Genomic DNA, 25048 nt, shown 5'->3' on the forward strand with positions numbered 1-25048 from the left:
CCAGGCTCAAGGTTGACTCAGCCTTCCATCCTTCCGAGGTAGGTAAAATGAGGACCCAGATTGTTGGGGGCAATAAGCTGACTTTGTAATAATGCCGCTTGGGGGGGGGGAAGCCCTAATAAGCAGGCATATGCATAGAATGAAGGCTATTGCTAAGCACATTGATTTGTGCTTAGATTGTAAGCCGCCCTGAGTCTTCGGAGAAGGGCGGGATATAAATGGGATTTAAAAAAAAAGAGCCATGCTAGGCTATCTGATACATGTAGCAGCAAATAGCGTGTCAGTAAATTTGGAAGGAAAATTATTTGTAAATAAATGCAGTTACTTAGTACTTCCTGCATCAGTTTTTACTTGCCCTGCACACATGATCAGCTTCCATTGAACAGTACAGAGTATTGTGGAAAAAATGTATGTTCCATGTTTGTATTGGTAAAATTTAAATGTTACTTTATTTAAAAAGACCTTTTTATTGCTTTAAACTAGGACTTGAATGCCCACTTATCCAAAGCTCCCATTACCATGAAAGCATTAATATACATACATTAAAAGTTAAACTGTTCAAAAGCGTGACATCATTCAAAGATAATTTTCTGCCCTTACTAAATTTAGTAGTTGACTTAACGTTGAGTTTCAACTTCCAAAGAATACTAATTTGAAAGGTATTTTTGGTATTTTCAAAAAGCTGCTTATAAGCCTGGATTAAATGAAATATTGTAGTCAAATAACTTCTGGAAAAATAAAGTGTGTGTGTGTGTGTGTGTGTGTATGTATACATATGTATACACACACACACACACTCCTCCTCCACCCCTCATAATACAATCATTCTATAGTGCTACTTATTAATTGGACAGCAGAACACTCCAAATTTATAAATCAGTTCTTCTGTTAAATGTATTATACATTTGATGAGGAAGCTCTTTTAATAAAAATAAGTTTTTAAAGGGTAGAAAGTGCTGCCCTATAATTCCAAGTGAATTCAAATTCCTGTGAAACTTTTACAACACAACGGTACTACATCATCACTTTTCACTGATCTTTGGACTTGGGTCATTTTGAATATATATACTATGGCAGTTATTTATTCCACCCAATAACTTCATACATCAGTGCTCTCAACTGCCTGGCTTCATAGGTAACCGTGTTCTTCCCACTGTGCATCTTCTCTTCCTCAAGTGGTTGTTCTATTACTGCAGGGATATTTCGGCCATAAACTTCACAGTGCTCAAGAAACTGGATGCATTCTTGGATGACACTGTCACGCACCATGATCACGTGCTTACACATATTTTCTAGCAATGACAAGAAACATCTTTTGGCATAATACCAAGTATCTGTGCCCAACTTTTTGTTATATGGTTCTAAGCTCTTAATTACTCTAGAAATGCCAAAGTCAAAATTTCCTTTGGCACAGTAGAGAGTCCCAATAACTAGATTGACAATACAGAGATGGTAGATCTTTTTTTCAGGTTCATGGTAAGAAAGCTGTTCCTCTTCTTTTTCAATCTTTCTCATCAGCTCCTCTGCTTCTTCATTTTGACTAGTCATAATGTAAGAAACGCATAGGTTAGCCAAGACAATGGCACTAACTTGAAGAATGTTGTCATAGTGTTTTTTTACAATGGGCTCATAAAAACCAATTGCCTCTTTGTATTTGTTCTCTTGCATGAATAGTACATGAGCCACATTAAGTTTCCACACTTCATGATCCTTGCAGAAGTCTACTGACTTATGGAACATTTTTTCCAGCATGGGATAGTTCTCCATGTCCCAATAAATTTTGGCCTGGGCCATAAAGACAGGAACATATTTCTCCAGTGTTTCATCATACTCATTCACAGCTTTCCTTAGAGCCTCATCATCTCGATTTTTCCTAGACTCCTGCACCTCCTTCGTCAGTTTTCTGAGCTGCTCAGTTAGGGCCCCTGCCAGCTCATCAAGCTTATGAAATGCCTCATCAGGGGCCGTTTGGCAGGTGATCATAGCATCCAAGTAGTTGTACAAATAAGGAGTGAGAAGTTTGTAGGTCAAGTGAGCATTCTCAGCCAGCACATCTGCAGCCAGGTCATAGTATTGATACTTGCAGTACAGAAGCAGCAAATTCCCAAATGTCTCTGGTGGGCAAGGGTTCTGCTGCAAAAGGAACTGAAGTTTCTCAAAGCCTTCTGTGGCTCTCCCGTCCATGTTCATGAGAGCCTGGTTGTGCAAAGTGACCGGGTCCAGCTCCTCCTCAGACCGAGGGGGCATATCTGTAAGGGCCTCCTGAGCCGCCTGAAGGTTGCACAGCTGGTATTCAATGGCAGCTTTGAGATTGAAGGCCTCCACCAGGGCCGTCCGATGCAAGAGCAACGTATTGCCCACACTGCGGACATCGAGGCCTTCTGTATTGGTCCCCACACTCAGCTCCGGATGCTGCTGCATGCCCCGCTCAATGATGTCCGCGATATGCTTCAGAGCAGGGGCGTACTGCTTAGCGGCGTAGCAGCACAGGGCCATGTTGTAGGACAGCTCTGGGCAGTAGCCCAGCACTTGCATGGCAGAGGCGAACTTGCTGCAGGCTTCCTCGTGCTGCCCTTCGCGGTAGAGGAGGCAGCCCATGTTCACCTCCGCCTCGGGCAGCTCGGAGGGGTCCTCGGAGGGGGCGCCGGGGCTGCCTTCGGCGGCGGCCGCCAGCTGCAGCTCCACCAGAGCCTTGGCGCTGGAGAGGTCGCCCTGGGCGTAGTGGGCCGCCGCCTGCAGGCGCAGCGCTCGGCTTTGGAAGGCCGCCACGTCGAGCAGCGGGGCGGTGGCGCGCAGGGCCTCGCCGTAGAGCCCGGCCTTGTAGAGCGCCTGCGCGTGGTACAGCCGGTACTCGTGGAGCTCGGGGTGCAGGAGCCCCAGCTGCTCGTAGCACTCCGCCGCCGCCGCGAAATCCTGCAGCTGGTAGTAGCAGTAGCCGAGGAGCGAGAGGCCGGCCCGCGTGCGGCAGCTCTTTTGCAACTCGCAACTCAAGATACCCACCGCCTCTGCAAAACGGCCGGCCCGGATCAGCCCGTAAATAGCCGCCGTGAACTCCCCGTCGGCGATAGAGGCCATGCCGGTGGCCATTCTGACCGAGCCTCCGGCTGTCTGCCGACAACGTTGCCTTGGCAACAGCAGGCCGCCACCGGAAGCGGAAGGCAACCGAGAGCCCGCCCTCCGGACCTGGCGCTTGTGAGCGCCCTGGGGAAACGACCCGTTCCGTATTTGGTTTCTCGCTGGGTCGCTACGACCCTGAAAAGAGAGAGAGAGAGAGAGAGAGATGGGTACCCCAAAGGCCTGACCGTGCGGACTACATAGCCCGCGAGCCGCGCGGCTCTTTTTTTCTCCCCTCTCTCTCGGCGCCAAGCATTGTGGGGAATGTAGTTCTCTGGAAGTGGCTCGGGAGGCGGGCACTTGCCACGCGTTTTACGTGAGGGGCGTGGCCGGATGCCTAGACTAGCTAAGGTGGGGCTGTTCGTAAGCTTAGCTGGCTTGAATATTTTTTTTTCTTTCTCTCTCCGGAAGCTGAAGCCCAAGTCGCCATTTCCGAAATCTCGAAGGGGGACGGACTGCAAAGGGAGTCAAGCGCCTGTAGTTTTAATTGCTGGGTGGAGCAAAAGACTTTGGCGCTAGCGAAGTCGATGCCGTTTTCATACCGCTCTGTGATCGTTCGTCTCCTGTCCAGTCTCTTCCGCCTCCCGCTAAAACAAAGACGCGCTCTTTTTTCCCTTTTAAAGCGAATAGGAGTGGTTCATGTTTAAGGTTATCTGTAAGAACACTTCTCTTTCCTCTAAAGCAGGGGTCTTCAAACTTGGCCCTTTTATGACTTGTGGACTTCAACTCCCAGAATTCCTCAGCCAGCAAAGCGGGCTGAGGAATTCTGGGAGTTGAAGTCCACAAGTCATAAAAGGGCCAAGTTTGAAGACCCCTGCTCTAAAGAATATGCGGTGGCATATTCAAATGCACTTTTTTTTTTCACATAACTCAGCTCCCTCTTTATTATAATTGATATTTTTTTTAAAATCTGATTTAAATTAAAAATAGGCTAATTCGGTTTTCAGGTTGGGTAGGATATGGAAAGAGAACCCAATCTTCTGCTATTTAATTTATTAGTATACAATTTCTTTTGTTGTATTTGCACAGACTAGTGTTAGGATAAATTATTAGACTACGGATGCTTTCTTTAAAATTTGAACCATAAAACGCAATGAATGATCTTGAATCAAAAAGCACCTCTCCTGTTTTGCAGAATTTTTGAAAAAAATATATGGTAGCTTTCATATTTTCTGCCTTTATGAAAAATGGACAGGATACAAATTGATTGATAAAATAATGGTGAATTGTTAAAGAAATCTTACAAGCTTCCACAGAACTTATTATACATACATATTTTGAAGGCTTTTCATTTTTACAATGTACAAATCATTGAAAGATCTAGTTATATTGACTTTTTAAAATGCCAGGTAAATTTATTTTTATCAGACACTTGTTGGATATTTTTTTAGTTGAATCATAACCAAGGATGTATTGCAACCTATCAGAATATTCAGTGTACACTGTTTCTCATTTTCTTTTTCAGGTAATAGTGTATTGCTTCCAGGAATGAATGCTCAGTAGGTTTGGCTGGCAATTTCCTTTTGATGGGCAAATACGTATTTATGGGCTGCATTGGGGTAATATCAGAATATATTGTCAACAGTTGTTCAGACAACTCTTTCCTACAGGATTTTTTGAATAAAATTTCAAAAATTGTTTTAAAATGTTAAATTTTATCCACCTCTCTATTTAGAAGTCATTATGGTACATCGTCAAAATAAAAGCTTTTTAAACATTAGTGCCCATGTCTAATGTAAAACACAGTGCAATTCAACCTTCTCCATTTGGGGTTCTCCAGATGTGGCATAGAATTCCCAGAGTCTTCATAGTAAAATTTCACGTGCATCCTTTTATGGTCAACAATTTATGGATTCATGTCGAAAAAAAACTTCAGTGTAAGTTGGGGTTCAGATTTCCGGAATGGTTTTAATTTTCTCATGTAATTGTTCTGCCTCCCACAGCAGTTTTACAGGGATCCAAAGAAAGGCCATTTCCATTAAGAAGCCTCCCTTTCGTTAGAAACCCAAAGCATTCTGTTTAGAAGAAGATGCAAAATATTACCGAATGTCTTGGGGTAGGTAATGCTAAGAGCTATCTACCTGGAAGTATTCCCCAGAATTGAACTTAAGGAATAGGAGATTCTTTAGTTCTATGAAATGAAAAGGAGCTTTGAGCCTTTAAAAGTTGATTCTGCAAGGACCACTGAACAATTTACCATCACCTCCATATCCATGAAGACATTATCATGGTAGAGTTTTAAATTTTTGAACCGAAGGAGATGCTTCTCTATGCCTAAATGTGTTAATGGTCAGGAGAGATTGTTTGAAATTGGGGAAGGGAATGGAGATGCTGGGGAGCAATGGAACCACAATATTAGTCAGCAGGTTTTTGAATTTTGACCCACAATAGAAAAGATAGCACGAGACATGGGAAATAGATGGAGGCAATTATAAATAAGTCTGTGATGGATGGTTGACATTGTTAGGGCCTCAAGTGTATGTCAGCTTGCAATGGTTCTGCATTCCCCTCACTGCCACTGCTGTTGCCATGGGCAACGATGTGTTGAAGCCAATAAAAAGCAGAGGAAACAAGGGAACGCTCAACCTTGGAGGAAGCTGGAGGTTATGTGCTATAAATTATGTCACACTTCATAGTGCATCGTATCAAAATTCAGGAAAGCTTTATGGAGCTGCCAGCAACCCCCAGTCAATCATGGTATCTGTCTTTTGCCATAAAGCACATATTACATAAATAAGTCTCACGAATTCCAAGTATGCCATCCCACCTTTTTATTTATTACTTGGGAAAGAGAAAAGTGGAGGAATAACAGAAACAAGCTAAAAGACTACAAGTATTTGTTTAGACAATAACATAGATCTTCCATTTTCTTACGTGTCTTATTCCCTCTGGAAAAAGAATTAAGAAGTTCCATCATCTTGAATTTTGTTCAAGTAACAATTTAAAATATTGAGAGTGGGGTAACATTTGCATTATAATTGACTGAAAATGTCACAGAACGGAGAAAACTAAAACCAGGGAGAAAGCATCAAATAATGTCATTAATATGATAAAGTATAGTAGAGATCAGATTATAAAGATTCAGATGGTTTGTCGTGTGTTCCTAGAAGTACAAAATGCTACTACAATTTCAAAATGGGGTGATATAATAGATAATCTGCTTTTTTGAATCTTGTGCTTAGATATTTATGTAGAAGACGGCAGATATCTAGAGTACCTACTAAGAGAATCAGAATTCAATTCCCTATAAAGGAAAAAGTATAAAGTTTTCCCATTACAATTATATTCTACTTGAAGTGTTTTTCCAGACAATCTTGCATTTATTGGAGTCAGGTAGTTCTATGACTTGAGAAATTCTTAATTTAATAAATATGTATAATATAGCTCAGCATGCATTTGCGGCATTCAAAGTGCCAAGATTACTATCATTCCTAGTCTGAAAGAAGCCATTTTTTCATGATTATACCAGCTTTGCTTAACTGAAAAGCAACAAATTTGTATTAGATGAATAACATATTTTAGAGGCAAATAATTCCATCTGCTCTGTTTAGGCCAAAGGAAATTCCCTCAGTTGTGTATATAGTTCACATCTGGGCGAGGCCGGTATCACAAACATTTCTTAGTATGCTCCTTTAATTTCATGCACTGTTTTACAGTTTCTTTAAAAAAATAGAATCCATATTTCTTTATGCAGTTTCATATATATGTATATATGTGTGTATAGAGTTTCCTGATAGGGTGTGGGAAAGGCATACATTTTTCAAATATATATATATTTTTTGTATGCATCTTTGGAACCAAGAAATATTTGAAAAGATTTCTTCACATTGGAAGTCCCTTTGCATTGTGACAGATTCTATTTTGGTGAATGCTTTTAAAAAAGTAAACAATGACATGTTTCACCCTCTTTAACATCTATCCTCAGTGTTTTTACCTGTATATTATTCAATAGATCTGCACTGTAATTCATATGCGGTGAGGAAAATATTTCCCTTAGTCACTGTCTTGAGATATAACTCTTGTAAAGCAGCCATTGGATCTCTTCCTTGTACTTTTCCTTAGCAAATTAGTGATTTATTCACAGCATTTAAATGGTTTTCTGCCTAAATCTTGATGGGTGTAATTGCAAAAATTCCACTACAGCAATATATTTATCTAAAAGACTTCATTTCTATTCACTTGGAGGGTCTCAATAAAGTTTGCCAATAATAAGAAAAAAATGTTTTAAAGTTCCCTCAGCAGCTTGACAAGCGTTTAATGAACTTCCAGTAGCTGTGAAATGAGATATGAATAGAAAGAGAACATTGTGTAATTAAGTCATTAGCAGATTACGTATGGTTTGAATTAAAAGGCATAGACAGAGAGAGATTACGCTACCTATCTATGCTATAGGTTTCCTGAGTGAGGAAATGAAAAAGAACCTTTCCAGAACCATTTTCTTCCTGTCGTGTCTATGAAATGTTCAAGGTTGGAAGTCCTAAACCACAGTGAAAGAGACGATCAAGTTAAATTTTTTTCCATCCGGCTCTCAGGAACATCTGCTTCTTTTTTTCTTCCCTTGAGAAATGTGAAGTCACATTTAACATGCTAAGCAATTTGGCATCCTTTAGGTGTTTGGACCACAACTCAATCGGCAAGATCAATTTGTGGAAGGCGTTGGGTTTCTCACCCTGTAGCAGGGCTTTGCAGAGCCAGAGATTTTGCTACACTTAACAGAAGTAGGTCATTTCCATTGCTGAAACTGGGTAAATGATCCCACCTGTAGTGTGCTTGAACACATCCCCTAAAATAATTGCTATGTTGGGCTGCTCATTTCTGTTAAATAATAAAATGCTACTGTTGCAGTTGAGGTAAACCCTCCCCTTTCCTTTCACACTCGACACAGAACCTCTCAGATGCCGAATGACGTTCAGAATCTGCTGGATATTGAACGGGAAGTAGTTCGGATAAAAGGAAACGATAAAAGGATCCCTCAGAGCAACCCAGCTTTCACCATTAAGCTCCAACCAACTTCAAGTATTTCAGTTGTACAGCAAATGCAGAGTTGGGAGTCTTCTAACCTAAAAATTATTCCTGTAAGTTCAAAAGAGAGTGCTTCTTCATCCCAACTATCTTTCTTTGCTGTTAAAAGACTAGATAAAATTCCGATTCTCTTCTATGCTTTTGTTCATTATTCTTTCAACTGCTCTCATACATTGACTTTGCCTGATTTCTGATAGCATTAGATCTTTTTTTTTCACTCTTTCCCTCTAGTCCAGCCTTTTGTGCTATCTAAATTCTGTTAAGTTCCGAAAGGGGAGGGACTCCGTAGTATTTTTAATTTACAAACACCTTCTGTAAGAATTCTAAGCATCTAGAGATCTTTTCCTTCTAAATGATTTTTGGTAGGGGTTTAAAGGGTAGCAGAAATTTTAGCCACCCATCTTCCTCAGACCCTTTGTTCCTGCACTTTGGGAAGTGCCGGTAACCCAGAGTGATCCTAACTACATGCCAATCCATATGACAGGTTGTCATGCTAGGCATCCAAATTGTTTGGACTCAGGTGTTCTCAGCTCACAAAACTTTTCAGGAAGTGTTGACTGGGTTGTGGTTGGACATGTGTACAACATCCTTCCTGGGGCAAGCATAATTTATCTACAGACCACACTGGCAATGAGAATGGAATATCGATGTAATTCCACACCTCATTAGGGAATAGAAATCTAGTAACTTGCCATGGCAGTGCTGAAATAAATTTGATGTGTCATTAACAGAAGTGAGTTCATTTCAACTGCAGACATCTCTGTGGATATTTTATAAGTCAAGGATTGCCAACATGCAAAACAATAATTACCAGAGCACATGCAATGGTGACTTAATTTCTCTTAGCTAAGACAGATTACCATGTGTAAGAAAATAGCTAGAAAAAGCAGAGGTAGTCATTGCTCTTTTCATATTATCATCTAGTGTCATATCACTTAAAAATAATAATTTTCTGAAAATGTACCAGAAAGCTACGTTCATATCCTATAGTGCAAGTTCTCTACCCAAGGCAAGGTTTTTGTTTTTGTTATGCAGTTTTCTTGATATACTACTGATTCTCTTCTTAGATGTGCAAAGCAGCTTTAAAAATGAAATTATTACAGAATTCTAAAAGAATCATGCAGAATTTTACCTTTATACATAAGCTTCTGCCTGCAGAGCAATTCAAATTGGGTTGCTAATATGAAATCAAGGAAGTCAGAGCAGGTTCGTCTTTTTAACTGTAATAAATTCATTTTCCCTCCCTCAAATACAGTGAAGAGAGAAAATACTAAAAGCCCTGTTTAATCCTATGAGGCTTGTTGTAAAAAACATATTTCTTCAGAATATAAAGCAGGCTTCTCTGAATAAACCAAACAGAACATAAAAGGGGTTAAAAAGACAGATTTCACAAGCGCAGAAATAATCATTCATACTAGTAAAAGCTGGAAAGGTGCAATCTGAAAATATTTTTACAAAAATTATCCCTTTTTTCAGAGTCTCTTGAAGAAGCTTCAGTATTTTTTTTAAAATCAGTCACAGCTCCCTTTTATTAATTTTCATGAACTATGAGTTCCACTTATATGAATCCTTTGTGACCATATTTGCCCATTTTCTTAAGACTTGCTGAAAGAAGCTGACAGGATCCAGACTCAGATTACTGCAGGAACCCAACTGTCTCCCTGTAGATTCTCCCCTCAGACCAAGTGTTGGCCTGTAAGAAAAGCTAAGGCCTGGCCTTAGTGTTTTCACTGAGATTGCATACGTTCTTGCCTGCCATATATATTATTAATTAAATACTATGAGACAAACCTTTCTTTTGACTCTTATCCTAGCAACAGGAAACAGACGTAGACTTATTTTATGCTCTCCGGAGAAATGGCTAAGTTGGATGTTGTCTGAGAAAGCAATCTTTTCTGGTGCAATTCCTCCCATTTTTTTCTGTTGGCCACCACAGAGTCCAGCATAGGCTTCAGTTTTCCATTCACTTTCACTAAGGCCTGAGAGAAAGCACAAAAGAAGCAATTGTGAATTATTAGCTAAGATGTCAGTTCCAGTTCAGATAAAATGGAATATTTGTTCACAGACTCCATGGGAGAGACTTTCTTTAGAGCATTTAATGGAGAGTATTGTTGCACAACATAGTCTAAAACATAAAAAGAAATTCTGAAGGAGACAGTGGGAGATAGCTAATATGTCCTGGTGGAAAATGAGATAAATCAACCATTAAAAATGTCTTTATCTAAACCAGGGGTGTCAAACTCAATTTCATAGAGGGCCGCATCAGCATTGCGGTTGCCCTCAGGGGGCCGGGTGGGTATGGCCAGGGTGGGCGTGGCCTACTGGGTGGGTGTGGCTAGAGTGCGTATGGCCTACTGGATGGGCATGGCCAGCTCTACATCATTCGCATCAAGGGTGCCTATGGAGGCCTGGGCAGGAGTGGGACAGATCTGAGGGTCTCTGGCAGAAGGAGGGTCTCTGGGCCAGGGCCAAGGCAGTGGGGGCCGTTCCCTCACTGTTTCCAGGATGGCTTCGTGGGCCACATGAAACCACTTTACGGGCCTGATCTGGCCCCCGGGCCTTGTGTTTGACATGTCTGATCTAAACAAACAGTTAGTCTCTTATCAAATCTTGACACTGAGGCTCTCAATAGAATACATAGTTTTTCCACTTTATTCTAACAAAAAAATGGTGAGAAAAGTTTTATGTGAGAGCAATTGGCCAAAGATGGTCGGTCCAATTCTTAAGCCAATTAGATATTTGTCCAGGGACTCCCCAGCCTTAGCCTTATTCTAATCATTGTAGTGGATGAGGATGGGCAACATGTTCTGTATTTGGCCATGGAGTAACTCTCTAGCTAACAAAATGTTATTTTAAGAGGCAGGGCTGAAGTATGTTTAGCAATTTGGGTGCTTTGTAAGGATGAGCTTGGCAGTGTGTAAACCTGACACCTAGGCCTATATACTGATGCCCATCCTTAGGGTTTTTATTTTTTAATTCCACAACTGCATTGCCAATATTTAAGCAATTTCCTGTCAAATTTCAGCAGCCCAATCTAAGAGTCATATGGGGCTGCAAAGAACTTGGGTCAACCGGCTGCCCTATTGTTACATGACGCTACACAAGTAGATCTAATTGCCTCAGCATGGTTTTTTTTTCAAAGACTTCCCCCACTTGGTCTCCAATTATGTGTAAATACATGACATTCAAAGTATGTGAATATGCATGCAGAGATTAAGAAGGGAAATTTTGTGAAGTAGGTGGGCCAAGTCTTCTGGACACCTTTGAGGTTTTAGGGACTTTTGAAACTGCCTCTTTGAAATATTTTACATAGCCCTATGAAATTAAGAGGCACTGGTGGATTTTGCTTCCTCTGAACAATTTCCCAAGTGCAGTTATTTTTACTTTTATGTTCAAAATGGCCTAGCTTCATCTACAATGCTGGAAGGCTTGTATTAGCAGCTAAGCATGTAACTCCTATCAAGTAAATGAGGATCAGGAAACAGTTTAAGAAGTTAGAAAGGACAGCCTTCTTAATCTAGATCAATCTCTAGATCAATTTTATCAAGCATGTTAGTTGGGAAATTCTGGGAGCTGAAGCCCAACAATCTTAAAAGTTGGTGAGATTGAGAAACACTGGATGATACCCTACTGATGAAATAGCTTTCTGCACACCAATAAAACCTGCTATGAGGTGCTGAAATATTCTGGAACAAATTGTGAGCAAGATTACAATTTAAAGAGGAAGCCAGTGGGAAATCCTTATTGTTTATGAAAAACTATGATTGTAGTATATGAACTTGGCTTTTATCTAGTGTGATATTCTTTCTAAATATAACATACTAAAATACTAAAGTAACTAGTTACTTTAGTATGTTACTACTTTATGTAAATGATGATTTAATGGTACTTCATATGCTTTTATATGATTGATTAATTAGCATGTTAGCCTATTTCTGAGGGACGCAGTGGCTCAGTGGGTTAGGACGCTGAGCTTGTCGATCAGAAGGTCGGCAGTTTGCCGGGTCGAATCCCGAGTGCCGCATAACAGAGTGAGCGCCTGTTACTCGTCCCAGCTTCTACCAACCCAGCAATTCGAAAGCACGTAAAAATGCAAGTAGAAAAATAGGGACCACTATGATGGGAAGGCAACAGCGTTCCGTGCGCCTTTGGCGTCTAGTCATACCGGCCACATGACCACAGAGATGTCCTCGGACAAGCGCTGGCTCTTTGGCTTTGAAACGGAGATAAGCACCGTCCCCTAGAGTTGGAAATGACTAGCACGCATGTGCGGGGGAACCTTTACCCTATTTCTATGAAGTATATTTGTATATCAGTTATAATTGTAAGACATAATGGTAAGTTAACCCAACATCATTATTACTCTTGGCTATTAAAAGTGAATTGAAAAAAATGAAGGAGATACTTGATTTTCAGCTATAAGTACACTACAAGAAATTAATTGTATAGAACAGTGGAAAGATAATGATGTAACATTATTAAAATACCATTTGATATACAGTTGAATCAGGTGGCATTTGGGTTAGAAATACCTCAAAAGGGTAGATTTTATATGCAAGGCATAAAATGTCCTTATTCAGAGGCTCTTTTGATATTTAAACTCTATTTGTGTATTTTAATTAAGTATTCTACTATACATCTTGTAGAAATTAGCCTTTAAAAATAAATTGGCTACTAAAGTATTAATCCCAGGGTTTTCTAGATACAAAATACATACTTTGGACTTTATAACAGCCTGAGATATAATTTTAAAAATCTTTTGATTATTATATATTTTGGGGGTTTTTTATTTACTAAATCACTGCAATCAACTCCCTTTTATGAAGCTTCTGGGAAATTATCTCAAAAGCACATTTCTCTCCTCCCTGCAGATAGACATTTACTAATTTACTCTTTTAGCACCTTTTCACATTTAAATCAATTTACCAATTTATTTATTGGACCACTTAAGTATTTTGACTTTGGTACAGGCTGTGACCCTGTACCTTTTAACACTTCATTCCACCCATATCATGCCCTGTTCTGCCAGTTACAGAGAAATCCTTTGCTCAGACTTTTTCTATTCTATTTATTCCCTTTAAACAGTTATTTAAATAAAACCATAAAAAGTTTTGGTCTGGCTTAGTCTCCAAAATCTAATATATAATGGACGTTACTTAAAATGTCAACCAACGGTTTTTAAAGCATACAATATGCTATTGTAGTTTTTCAAATTTATCACTGCTATCACTTGGAAAGCATAGGGGAAATTATTATTAACAAGGCATTATTTCTAGCATGCTTACACACTTCTCTGCAATATTTGTACATTATTTAGTTGTATATGTAAGTTTGTGCACAAAGTATTTTACACACCTTTAACATTTTAAATAATTTTTCCTGTACTATATAATAATCTACATCACGGGTGTCAAACTCGATTGGGTCACGTGATATATTGTGACAGATCACGACGTTTTTGCCTGTGCAGAAAACGGGGTGCCCGTGATGCATCCAGCCCATGGGCTGCCAATTTGACACCCCTGATCTACATACAAGAACATGGACATCAGCAAGAACCTACAGAGATCAATCCTGAAGAGAAAAGCATCCAATTGTTCCCCATTTTCAGGAATTTAAGGGGCAATGCTCAGAAGCATTGTTTCCTTGTGGTGAGATCAACCCTTTACAAGGGTCTCCCAACTGTTAGATTAGTTAGGTTAGTTGGAGTTTGAAAGCCTCCCCAAATTTTCTCTACTGTGCAACCATATTCAATAGATCTGCCTATATCATAACCACCTTCTGGAAGATGTTGAAGACTGAGCTCTTGCCAAAGACATTTGGTTGTGACACTTAACAGAATTTAACAGAGTAATGGAATTTGAAGGGACCTTGCAGGTCTTCTAGCCCAACCCCCTGCTCAAGCAGGAGACTATACCAGGGGTGTCAAACTGCCGGCCCACGGGCCAGATGTGTCATGCTGAAAACATGCCCACCCGTTCCGGCAATGGGGAAAAAGTCGTGATATGTCGTGACACGTCACGTGACGTGGTGACTTTGACACCCCTGATCTATTCCATCCTTCCGAGGTAGGTAAAATGAGGACCCAGATTGTTGGGGGCAATTAAGCTGACTTTGTAATAATGCCGCTTGGGGTGTGTGTGAAAGCCCTAATAAGCAGGCATATACATAGAATGAAGGCTACTGCTAAGCTTGTAAGCCGCCCTGAGTCTTCGGAGAAGGGCGGGATATAAATGGAATTAAAATTTTAAAAAAATACCATTTCAGACAAATGACTGTCCAATCTCTTCTTAAAAGCCTCCAGTGATGGAATACCCGTAACTTCTGAAGGCAAGCCTTTCCACTGGGTAACCACTTCTACCCATTTAATTTACTGCTGTTCAACAGTATCATCAAAAAGGAACTTGGTAACAAGAAAATTTTTAAAGGGGAAAAAGGTATTAGCATGTGAGAGTAATAATCAAATAATAATAATAATAATAATAATAATAATAATAATAATAATAATAATAATATAATCAAATAATAATAATTAATATAATATAATAATTAATATAATATAATATAATAATAAGATAATATAATATAATAATAAGATAATATAATATAATAATAATTAATAATAATTAATAATTAATCAAATAATAATCAAAATAATCAAGAGAGTAATAATAGTATTGTGGTTTGTGTTTGTTGATTAAACCATTTCTTTGAAAGCAAGAAGCTGAACTTTTCAGGACAACACACAGAAGATATTGTGCTACCTTGAATTCCGTTAACACCCAATGTCCTGATAACATCTGATATTCCCAGTTTGTTCTTCACATCACTGGATCTACTTCATTAGGATTTCAAATTGTAAAGAGCTGGCTATGTGTTTGTAACTCTCCTTAGGATTACCACTTGGAAAATGGAGAGAACAGAGAATGGGGCTGAGGCTGTGATCCCTATCCTCAATTAATATTCATAATTTCACAAATTCCAAACTGCTTAGGAAGTTTAGGAGGAGTGGCAGAACCTGGGATGGAGTCAAAAGAGGAATCAGCCTAGAGTCTCTATATAAGCAGACCAAGTCCAACCTCTCTTGAATTCCATTCACCCTTATCCAGCACCAAGATAGTGCTACTGTTAGTTGAGTAGATTCCTGTGCATAAGCATGATTACTAAACACTTTAATGAGAACTTCATGTGTGCAACTGATCTTTTGCACATGACAGGAGGGCTTTAACTGAAGTATTTCCAAAACTTTATTTGAAGGTCACTAAGAGTGCTTGAGGAGAAAACTCTGGTGGGAGAAGGGAATCGTGGAATATGCAAATTATTTATTTACTCACTAATTATACATCTTGCTTTTCCACTATAAACTGTGCTTGAAGAAACTAGCAACCAGCACAAAATGATTATTTAAAGGCAAATGTTGATTAAAAAAAATAAACAGCCCTTATTTCCTGAAACCTATTTTAATATATTGAAGAGAGAAAAAAACCTCAAGTAATGAAAGCCTATTTAAATAACAGGCTTTTGAAATGTGTCAGAAGAGAGATCAAAGGCAGACAGAACCTGACCTATTCTAGCAAGGAGTTCTGTATTGTTGTTTTTTTACTGATGGTGGGCAGGAAAGAACTCTCGAGGACCTTGAAATTCTAGGCAAGCTAATAGAGAACAGAGGACCGATTCCCAAATCATGCAGCACTTTGCAAATCACAGCTAGCATTTTGTATGGTGCCCAGAAATATATACATTTCCCAAACACCTGTTATAATGGGGAATTTATATTCTCCAATAATCACTTCAGTCAGTAGTGTGCTGCAGCATATATAAAGTTTTAAATTTATGTAAATGTACATCAAAAGAACATAATATTTCTTAGAAGCTTATTTACATAAATGTAACCCTTTTCCCACTAACATAGTTAGGCAGCCGCATTCCTGGCCATGGTACCTTTTTCTAATGGTTTCCGAGAGTCACTCTTTTGTCTAAAAAATAGGGCAAAATGATTTAAATATAATTCATAAATAATCTTGTATACTGAAATCTACAATTATTTTAACAGTATGGTTTGCATTATTGTGTGTTTACCACAGAGTAATCTTAGCAGAAATAGTTTTAAGCGAGTCACAGCTGCAGGATTTCAATTTTCATCTCCTCTGCAGGCTTCCCTGATTATCAGAGTCAAGAGCTGAACAGCCTCTGACATGACTCCACCCATTTACTTATGACATTTGTTCCACACGGCAATCAATACTTGCTGCCTGGCTCTTAAATAGATCTTTAGAAATCTCTTCAGTCCATATCAGTCTCTTATCCTGAGTTCTTTAGATTCATCCTCAGCTGGGAATTTTGCCAGCCAGACGCAAGGTGATTCTGGCTTGCTCAACACTTACAGGGAGATGCTATCTATCATCATTTCTAGCCCTTTTCTGATGCAATGCTCTTTGCTCTTTGTCTTTCTTGAAATCCGAGTAGCCGTTAAATTATCCATTAATCTTCTCTTTCAGATTTGCAGTGAATTTTTCCCTTCTTTGTTTTACCTACAGGTTTTATGGCCATTTTTCCAAACACGTTTTCCAGATTTTCAGTTCATTTCCTTAAATTCTATTTTGACTCTCTCTTTTTACCTTTCAGTCTCTCTACTGTTCAACCAATTCTGTTTTGAAAGGACATCAGTGATCCAGCTTCCAGTTCTTCCTTTAAATCTGTGAAAAACCACCTCCTTTTCACCCCGTTCATTTCTTTTCTAAAATGTTATGCACATTCTCAAGTCATACCATTTTAACTCGTGTGATAATTTCTTCATCATTTATCAATCTGAAGGCTGAATCAAATTTTATCAGGAAAGAAATCTGTGATGAGATCGAAGGGTTTGGGGATAGTTGTTTTTCGCTTCCTTCTCCCCATTCCTTAAATACATATTTATTTCACTGCAGGCTGTTCAAATCTGCAAATGGAAAAAAATTGCCTTCTGCTACTAACTTCTTCCTGTGCCGTACCCAGTGCCATTTAACACAGCAGCAGAAAATGGAGAGTCCATTTTAGAATATTTCTCTCTCTCGTATCACTGAATTCCAGCGAGGGTTGTCTTAAGGAATTTTCCCCATCTTCAGCACTGGGACAATAAGAAAGTGTTCATAGATTACATACGTGATTAGGTCTCTTGTTTTTACCTTGCCATGCTTTACTGCCTGAAGAGGAACCCTAAAAGACAAGGAAGTATTCCAGATATTTCAACCATCTTCATAGATACCTCCTGAAGAATAGAGAGGAGGAAGGGACATGATTTGATATCTGGTAGGCCTAACTGGTGTGCTTGATTACCCCTAGTAAGACAGCAAGGGGAACTTGGGGTGGTGTAATAGTTAAAATTTCGGAGTAGAAGCAGAGGGACTACCCTCAACCGTGGAAGCTCAGTGGGGGACTTTGGGCCAGCTGCTCTCTTTCAGGCCAACCTCTGTCAAAGAGTTGCTGTTATGGGGAGAAACAGGAACTTTTACCTAAGCAAAAGGGGCTGAAACATTTTTAAGTCCAGAACAAAAAAGATATTACATGTTATATATATCTATGATTCACTGGAGTATAAGGAGGAAGAAGAGATAAGCACAATCAGACTTGCAAGATTCTATTAGAGCTAATCTCAATAAAATTTAGTTTCAGGCTTCCTGTGGAGTTGATTTGCTGGTCTGGTTTACCTGATGGAAATGATACCAGATTAAAACAAACCATCTGAATCAGATTAGTTGTAAAAGTGAACTCTCTTCATTTGATCTATTGAAGCCCCTTCTTTCTCCAAAGGGCTATCACATAACGGGTCCCTTAGACAACTACCATTTCAAGGTTTTTTGCCCTGAGGCTGACTCTCTTCCCCTTCCTTTCCTACTGGAATGTAACAGACAAGCAAAGCTGACTACATATGAATCTGGAATGCAAATAAACCAATAGAAAGCCTTATCTTTCCACAGGACAATAGAATGGTTGAATCTACAAAAATAATCCCAGATATAAAAAATATGGTCGCATCCCTTTCTAGAATAAAAAATTCTCCAAAATGTATCATTGCCAGTTGCCACTGGTAATGATAATACTTATAACTTTTATTGTGTACATACACTCTGCAAAAGAACAGGTGTGTGACTGTCATATCTATTTGCATATTTAAAATATCTGATGAATAGGCACAGGTGCTATAGAATTGACTTATTTACCAATACTAAAGCCTGAATAAGTGATTGGTTGACTCATGAGATTCAAGGTACTAGTAATGGTGTTTAAAGCCCTACATGGCAGGGGTCCGGAGTACCTCAGGGAACACCTGCTGCCGGCATCAATCTCCCTGCGCCCTGTGCGTTCCCACAGAGAGGGTCTCCTCAGGGTGCCACCAATCAGAGAATGTCGATTGGTGGCCCCCAGGGGGAGATCCTTCTCTGTGGGCGCTCCGGAACTATGGAATCAGTTACCGGTAGAGCTCCGGATGGCGCCCGATCTTCGCTCCTTTCGCCGCGATCTGAAGACGTTTTTGTTTGCACAAGCCGGCCTAGCCTGATGGGGGATTGGTGGGGTTTTTATTCTTGTATTTTTATTGTTGTATCTTTGGGGTTTTATAATTGTAGCATATTAATTGTTTTAAAATCGGGCAATTATTTAATCTCCTTTTAATATTTGTATCTTTGTATTTTATTCTTGCCCTGTGAACCGCCCTGAGTCCTTCGGGAGAAGGGCGGTATAGAAATATTATTAAATTAAATTAAATTAAATGGTACCTAATCATAATTTGGGCAGGGCAATGTCCTCTCAAGGCCACCAACTGGATCCCTCAAATATCACACTGAGTGCTTCTGACTCGAGAGTACAGTAGTGCAGTCACAATTCACGCCTGTATGTGGCTTTTTCAATGCAGAGTCAACATCACCCTAGTGCAGTACATTCCAATCCAGAACACAATAGATGTAGTCCATGGGACAAATCGCTCCATCCTTTGCCTATTGAGATGAAATCAGGTGTAGTGCAATCAGGAGGCTGGATGGTAAAGAGTCATTTCTCCCAGCCAGTCTCATAATCTCCTGGAAATATCCTCTTTTGACTCTTAAGTTAGGGTCAAGTAATATTTTTTTTCTAAATGTGAGATGTATTTTTTAAAAAAAGCATGAAAGGCCAGAGAAGATATAGAGTAGAAACTATGATACCAACACATCTTTCAGTGCAGAATTTTTCAGCCAGTTTTTAATGTTTGGGAGTGAGCTGAGAAGGGTTTAATGTATCTTGTTTTTCTTCTTGTTTCACAAAATAAAAAGTGGAAACTAGGATGTTTATGTATTTGGGTGTGAGCCAGTGGTGGGATTCAGCCAGTTCACACCACTTCGGCAGAACCGGTAGCTAATTTTTTGTTGCCCAGGCCCAGAACGTACTTCCGGAAGCGGCATCCACACAGAGAACTGGTTGTTCACCTATTTGAATCCCACCACTGGTATGAGCCCTTTGCAGATTGAAATTACATACAGGTAATCCTCATTTAGTATCAGTGACCATTTGCAGTTACAACAGTGATGAAAAAATAATTTAGTAACCGATGTGCATGTTTACTACCTTCACAGCGTCTCTCTCTCTCTCTCTCTCTCTCTCTCTCTCTCTCTCTCTCTCTGCCATCCATTTGTCATCGCGGTCAGCTAGTATGGTATCACCTTGTTCTGTACATCACCCCATTTTTTCCTCCCTCACTTTGTAGAGCAGAGAGATTGCTTAAACAAGCTACTCTTCCCCAGGTGCTTTTCTCTGCAGTGCAGTGCCTCTCTAAAAATTGCAAACCATAAGTTGCAAGCTCAGATCTGTGACCTTAATTAGTTGATTAGAACCCTCCAGTCCCCTGACACGGCTGCTTGACACTGACAAGACCCTAACCAGTTTCACACTAAAGTCCTTCCTTTCCTTCCTAAGCAGCTGGGGGCTTGCAGCCATCAGTGTCTTAAGGAAAAGAGCTGGTGTCAGCGCTATTCCTTTTCCTCTGTATTCCCCATTACGTGCTGTTTACTCTCTTGTAATGGTTTCCTCTCAAATGAATGTAAATACAAACATTTATTTCCTTCTTGCTAATAATCCCAGCACCGGGGTGAACATTCCAAAAAGCAGAAGAGTGGATAAAAGGGGCTATAAGATCTGCCCTTTTACCTTGTGAGCCAAGCTTCGGAAATCTTTCCTGCCATTTGGACTCACCTGGCTCTTTTGGATTGTATCCTTCTGACACTGTAAAGGAAAGGAAAGCTGAAGCTAATGACCAAGTTGCCAGAACCGACTGCAGTCACTAAACGAGAATTACCCATACAAGCAAGGATAGGGGCATGCAGGTCTCAGGTTCTAGTCTGTGATGAGCAAAACAAAATACATTTTTGGAATAGCAGCATTCCCCCCCCCCCCTGAAGAGCACAGCCTGCATGGAAAGTAAGAGAAAATGGGCATATTTTGCACAATCTTTCTCTTCTATCGTTTGAGCGAGAACATTTCATCTCTTCAATTTTGTAATTTGCATGGTAAGAAAATCAGCATCATCAGGACACCCTGTTATTTGATCATCCTCATTCATCCAGATGGAGATACTCTACATTTCATTTCTATTTTGCTTCTGTTATGTTACTAATTATGGTTGGGATTTTTTTAAAAAAAATATCCTTTAGAAATAGTTTCACGTAAGTTCTATAGTATCTTTCAGTGGGAAAAAGTGGAGTGTTTTCGTATACTCTTTTGGTATTCTTAATGGGATAATAGAAAGCATTTTTCAAGTTCTGCCTATGGTGACCTTTGTCGATCCACCCATGGTGATCCCTTGACTCCTTCTATTGTGACCTTGGCTGCTTCCCACCAGCAGGAGACACCACTGGTATCACCACTTCCTGCAGGACATCTGTTTAAAATCTTCAAAAGGCAGCTGATATATTGCAACTTAGGATCCGGCAACACAGGGCCCATAGACACTCTATCCATTACATTTATAAAAAAAACCCCAAAATGTTATATACCTTGAGAAAACTTGTGATCTCACATGTCACTTACTCCTTTTAAAAAAGATATGCTTGCAACGTCACTCAAAATTGCACTCAGGCATGGCTGTCTCAGGAATTCTGGGAGTTGAAGTCCACGAGTCATAAAAGAGCCAAGGTTGCCTACCCCTGCGACTTAGGGAATAACGGCTTCTCCCTCCTATCTTTACTTCCCAACACTTCTTGGCTCACCAAACTGTATACAATAGTTCCCTTCCCAAACCTTTGCTTTTCACAAAAGAATAGCTGGAGCAAGTTAAGACAACTTATTTAACCATTGGAGGGGGCGTTTCCATACGTCATCTGTTATTTGGTTTTGGATGACATCAAAAGGTGCTAACCAGTGGCCAAGCAGGAAATGAACTATTGTGATCGATGCTGTTTGATGGAAGTCAATTACTGGGAACCTTTATTTAGGAGCTGCATGAGACAATGTAAAAATTGAGAGAGACATCCTCTGCCTGGGTGATTAGGAAGAAAAGGGAGCCTGTTTCTTTAACCTTTGTAATCAGCATTCACAGAAACTTCAGGATTTCTTATGCGGTGTTTGTGAAAGGAGCAGCCCATCTGGGATTCCAAAAAGGGTGCACCACTTTCCGGATCAAGCTGCTGGAGACCTGTCCACCAAGGCAAAACGATTTCCTTAAATTTCAAGCTGCTGCTGTCAGCTGTCACTGGCCCAACTGCTTATCTTCTCACCCAGACAGGAGCACAATGCTTGGCTTCTGACCTGGGTATTTCTTCCCCGTCAGGAGATTGCTACCAGCATGTAACAATGCAGTGAGAAAAAGATGAGGGTTTTTTCCCCCATACTTTTCTTTAAACGAAACCCTTCAGTTTTTACCTCGGTGTTTCAATTCTTACCTTCAGTTGGACTTAGATGAAATAAATAAATAAATAAATAGAAAAGTGACACAGGGGTCTTGGATTAGACAATTTACAAATCAGCTCAAATGCGCTGGCTTGTGTTCTTTCAGATGAACTGGCAGAAAGTGGTGGCAGCGACTGGCGGGTTTTATTGAAGTTCCTCTCTCGATCCCATCCATACTCATTAGTTTTCCCACCCTTGCAAAGCCCTTCCCATTTTCGGCTGTCTCCTGCTCTTTAACACATTCACCTCACCTGTGGGGCTATGTGGTTAAGGAGGAAGTACAAAAATCCTAATCCCTAAAAAAATGGGTTTGTAAACTGTGGCCAAAGTGGGCTACTCTGTACTTGTTTCACAAGGATCTACATTCTCAAATTTGGGTTTATATACATTAAAAGATGCATAAATCCAAATATGTGTGTGCGAATTTGAAGGCTTGGCAATTGCAATTCATACTATGTATCTTTCTAAAAGCCAGAAAACAGCAGAATTTAATGACACAAGGCTGGACATTTTTTATAATTTGGTGGGGGTGGGTGGGTGGGTAGGTTAGGAGTGGAGATGGAAGCACTTTCTCCCCAGTTCCTATTACTTTCCTTCTTTTGTAAAATATAATAAAATGAAACAAAAGAGCACTGACAAAACTTTTCTAATTTAAACTGATAACGTATAAAAATATTATCTGTCCCATCTACACTGGCAAATAGGATCAAATCTCTCTGGCAACTTCAAGAGAGGTATATCCAGAACTTCTGGTTTTGCTGCCATCCTGTATTAGTACCTTACAAGGTGGACCAGCCTAACAGTGTAGGCGACTTCTAACAGATAAACATTCTAGCCCATAAAAAAGGGGGAAAAAATGGCAGGAAGCACAGCATCACAGGGAAGGGCAATATGTCCGAGCTAAATTATCTCTAATAGTCATATCTGTTTTATGTAGCTCCTTCTTTGCAACTGCATGGAAAGGGGGAAGAGGAAAAGAAAAAAAAAGCTGAATTCTGCACAAGCACTAAATGCCCTGCTGCTATTATCATTAATGTTCTATGTTGTGTGTTCTAGACCATTTATTACCACTGAAAAATAAATTGGTATGGAGAGAGAAAGAGACCCAGGGCCTGAGGTATCTGTGGAGCATAAAGCTTCAACTTGGGTTTCTTATCCATGTGTAAATGGGATTTACAGTGTCTCCATGCATCATTGGTATAGTGGCTGTACTGGAAATTAAAACTCAGTTTTATATTCTAGGGAGCATCTCTCCCAGTGTGTGACTATGACATCAAGTTTTCTGTTTACCCCTTAGGGTAGTGTGGCATTAGACGATGCCGTAATAATAAAAAAGGGGAATAATAGCTATACAGCATGAACAGAGAGGGGAAAGACATTTAGATGAATCTCTGTTTGCTAGTAAAATTCTGCTTGTATAAAGTTGAATCCTTAACTATTATGTCCAACCTTCTCATCCAGAAAGAATGTGTTGAGCATTCTTTATCTCCATGGATAATTCTATTCTCTCTCCAGAGCTAAAAACGCTACTTCAAGTAGCATAAAACTTCTGGCTGAAGAAGCACTCTTTGTCTTATTTCATCACATTCTAACTTCTTCCCCCACTTAACTTCTTTTTAATTTATCAGCACTGTAATACTTACATAAAATAATTAAAAATCTTTATTATGAGACATTTAGTAGATTGCAGTTACTTGACTTGAAGCAACACATTGTAAAATTTGCTACATGATTACTATAGGGCTAAGGGATAAAATCAGTCCCTCAATCTGCTGAAAATCAAAATATTATAAATAATTATTATCTTATGTCCTCATGATTCTTTTCCAACATCAAATACCTGAGATGAAATAGATGGCTCCTGAATGGGCCAGAGTTTAGTAATGTCCTCAGTTATAACCCTGCACAAGATTAATTTGGTATCCAGCTTGATCCTATCAATAGAATTTTATCAGAAGCATCAAAATAATTTTTAATTATTTTTCCATACTTTTTTGTCTTTAATACATTTTGTTTTGTCGTAGGTTTTGATTGTCCTCTATAAATGCCTTATATGACCTAGAATCTAATTATCTGGGGGATCATCTGGTCCCATAGTGTCTGTCCCACCTGAACAATCAGATAGAATCTTCTTGCTTTAAGTCCCATCAACTAAACAATGCAATCTAACAAGATCCAAGAAGCAGACCTTCTCTGTTAGTTATTGATTTCTGAATCAGCTTCTTCCCCAGAAACTTGCTACCTGCCTTCAAAGAGCTGTAAAAACACAACTTTTCCATCAAGCCTTTGGTTAGGATGATTGGCGAGTATGGTAGATGATTTTCTTCATGATTCCTTTTTATATCATGTTTTTAATTTTTTGAACCTGCTCAGGGTCATATTTGGAGTTGGGTAAGCTTAGAAATGGGATGGACGAATAAACATGCAAATAAATCAATCCAACTTCTTTCCTCTAATCTTGAGTAATATGAGGTCTATTTGGAATTATTCTAAGTGCAGCTGAAGAAGTATATTAATCCTGAATTCCATTAAAACGTATTGCAACATTCTTTCGGGGAAAAATCAGTACCAATGAAATAAAAATGTATAAACTCAATTTTAAAACAATTTTAAAAATTACTAGCATCCATATTAACCTGTACTGGTATGTTTTAATAAAATGGACAATTAAAATGCAAGTCAATTCAAAACCTGTCTTAAAAAGCACAACAGGAAAGACTGCTGCATAAGGGACTTGCACAGAGGAATCCGAGATAAGAACTAAGAAAGAAGTCATAATCATCATCTTGGTCAAAAATATGGAAGTGTCTCCTTCTGAAGGTCAATAGTTTTCTGTAGTGTCCTAAGTGCTTCTTGTCTGACTAGCACATGCTCACCAAATTTTAGCAGTACGGACCTTACTCCACTAACATACTGTTGAGTTTTGTCAATAGGAACAAACTTGACCAAACAAGAAGGTTGGGAGAAGTCGGTTCGGTTTCCATGTGCTACACACGTGTGTAGTTCACTGGAACCCCAA

At 39.5% G+C, this 25048-nt stretch overlaps 2 protein-coding genes and 1 long non-coding RNA gene across 3 annotated transcripts in view; 1 reads left to right on the forward strand and 2 right to left on the reverse strand.

The window, feature by feature from the left end:
• Positions 1-457: 457 nt before the first annotated feature.
• Positions 458-3102, reverse strand: LOC308660592 (intraflagellar transport protein 70A-like). The gene has a single exon (XM_081315017.1). It carries the CDS (start codon positions 3085-3087, stop codon positions 1078-1080), a length of 2010 nt encoding a protein of 669 aa, XP_081171143.1. The 5' UTR covers positions 3088-3102; the 3' UTR covers positions 458-1077.
• Positions 3103-4951: 1849 nt separating this feature from the next.
• On the forward strand, positions 4952-8367 carry LOC308671796. The gene is made up of 3 exons (XR_014027299.1): positions 4952-4991; positions 7725-7832; positions 8000-8367. It is a non-coding gene; the product is annotated as an uncharacterized lncRNA (long non-coding RNA).
• A 1604-nt stretch (positions 8368-9971) lies between these two features.
• The window catches only part of PDE11A (phosphodiesterase 11A), a gene marked incomplete at both ends in the record, with an annotated part of 193273 nt that continues 178196 nt past the window's right edge, over positions 9972-25048 (reverse strand). The window contains one exon of the mRNA XM_081340237.1: positions 9972-10115. Coding sequence (XP_081196363.1) covers positions 9972-10115 — 144 coding nt within the window. The remainder of the gene's footprint in view (positions 10116-25048) is intronic.

The sequence above is a fragment of the Vipera berus genome (genome assembly GCF_964194415.1).
Source record: "Vipera berus genome assembly, chromosome: 1".
NCBI lineage: Eukaryota > Metazoa > Chordata > Lepidosauria > Squamata > Viperidae > Vipera > Vipera berus.

Coding starts and splice junctions, on each gene's coding strand:
- LOC308660592 (XM_081315017.1), bottom strand. CDS start 3,087: ATGGCCACCGGCATGGCCTCTATCGCCGACGGGGAGTTCACGGCGGCT.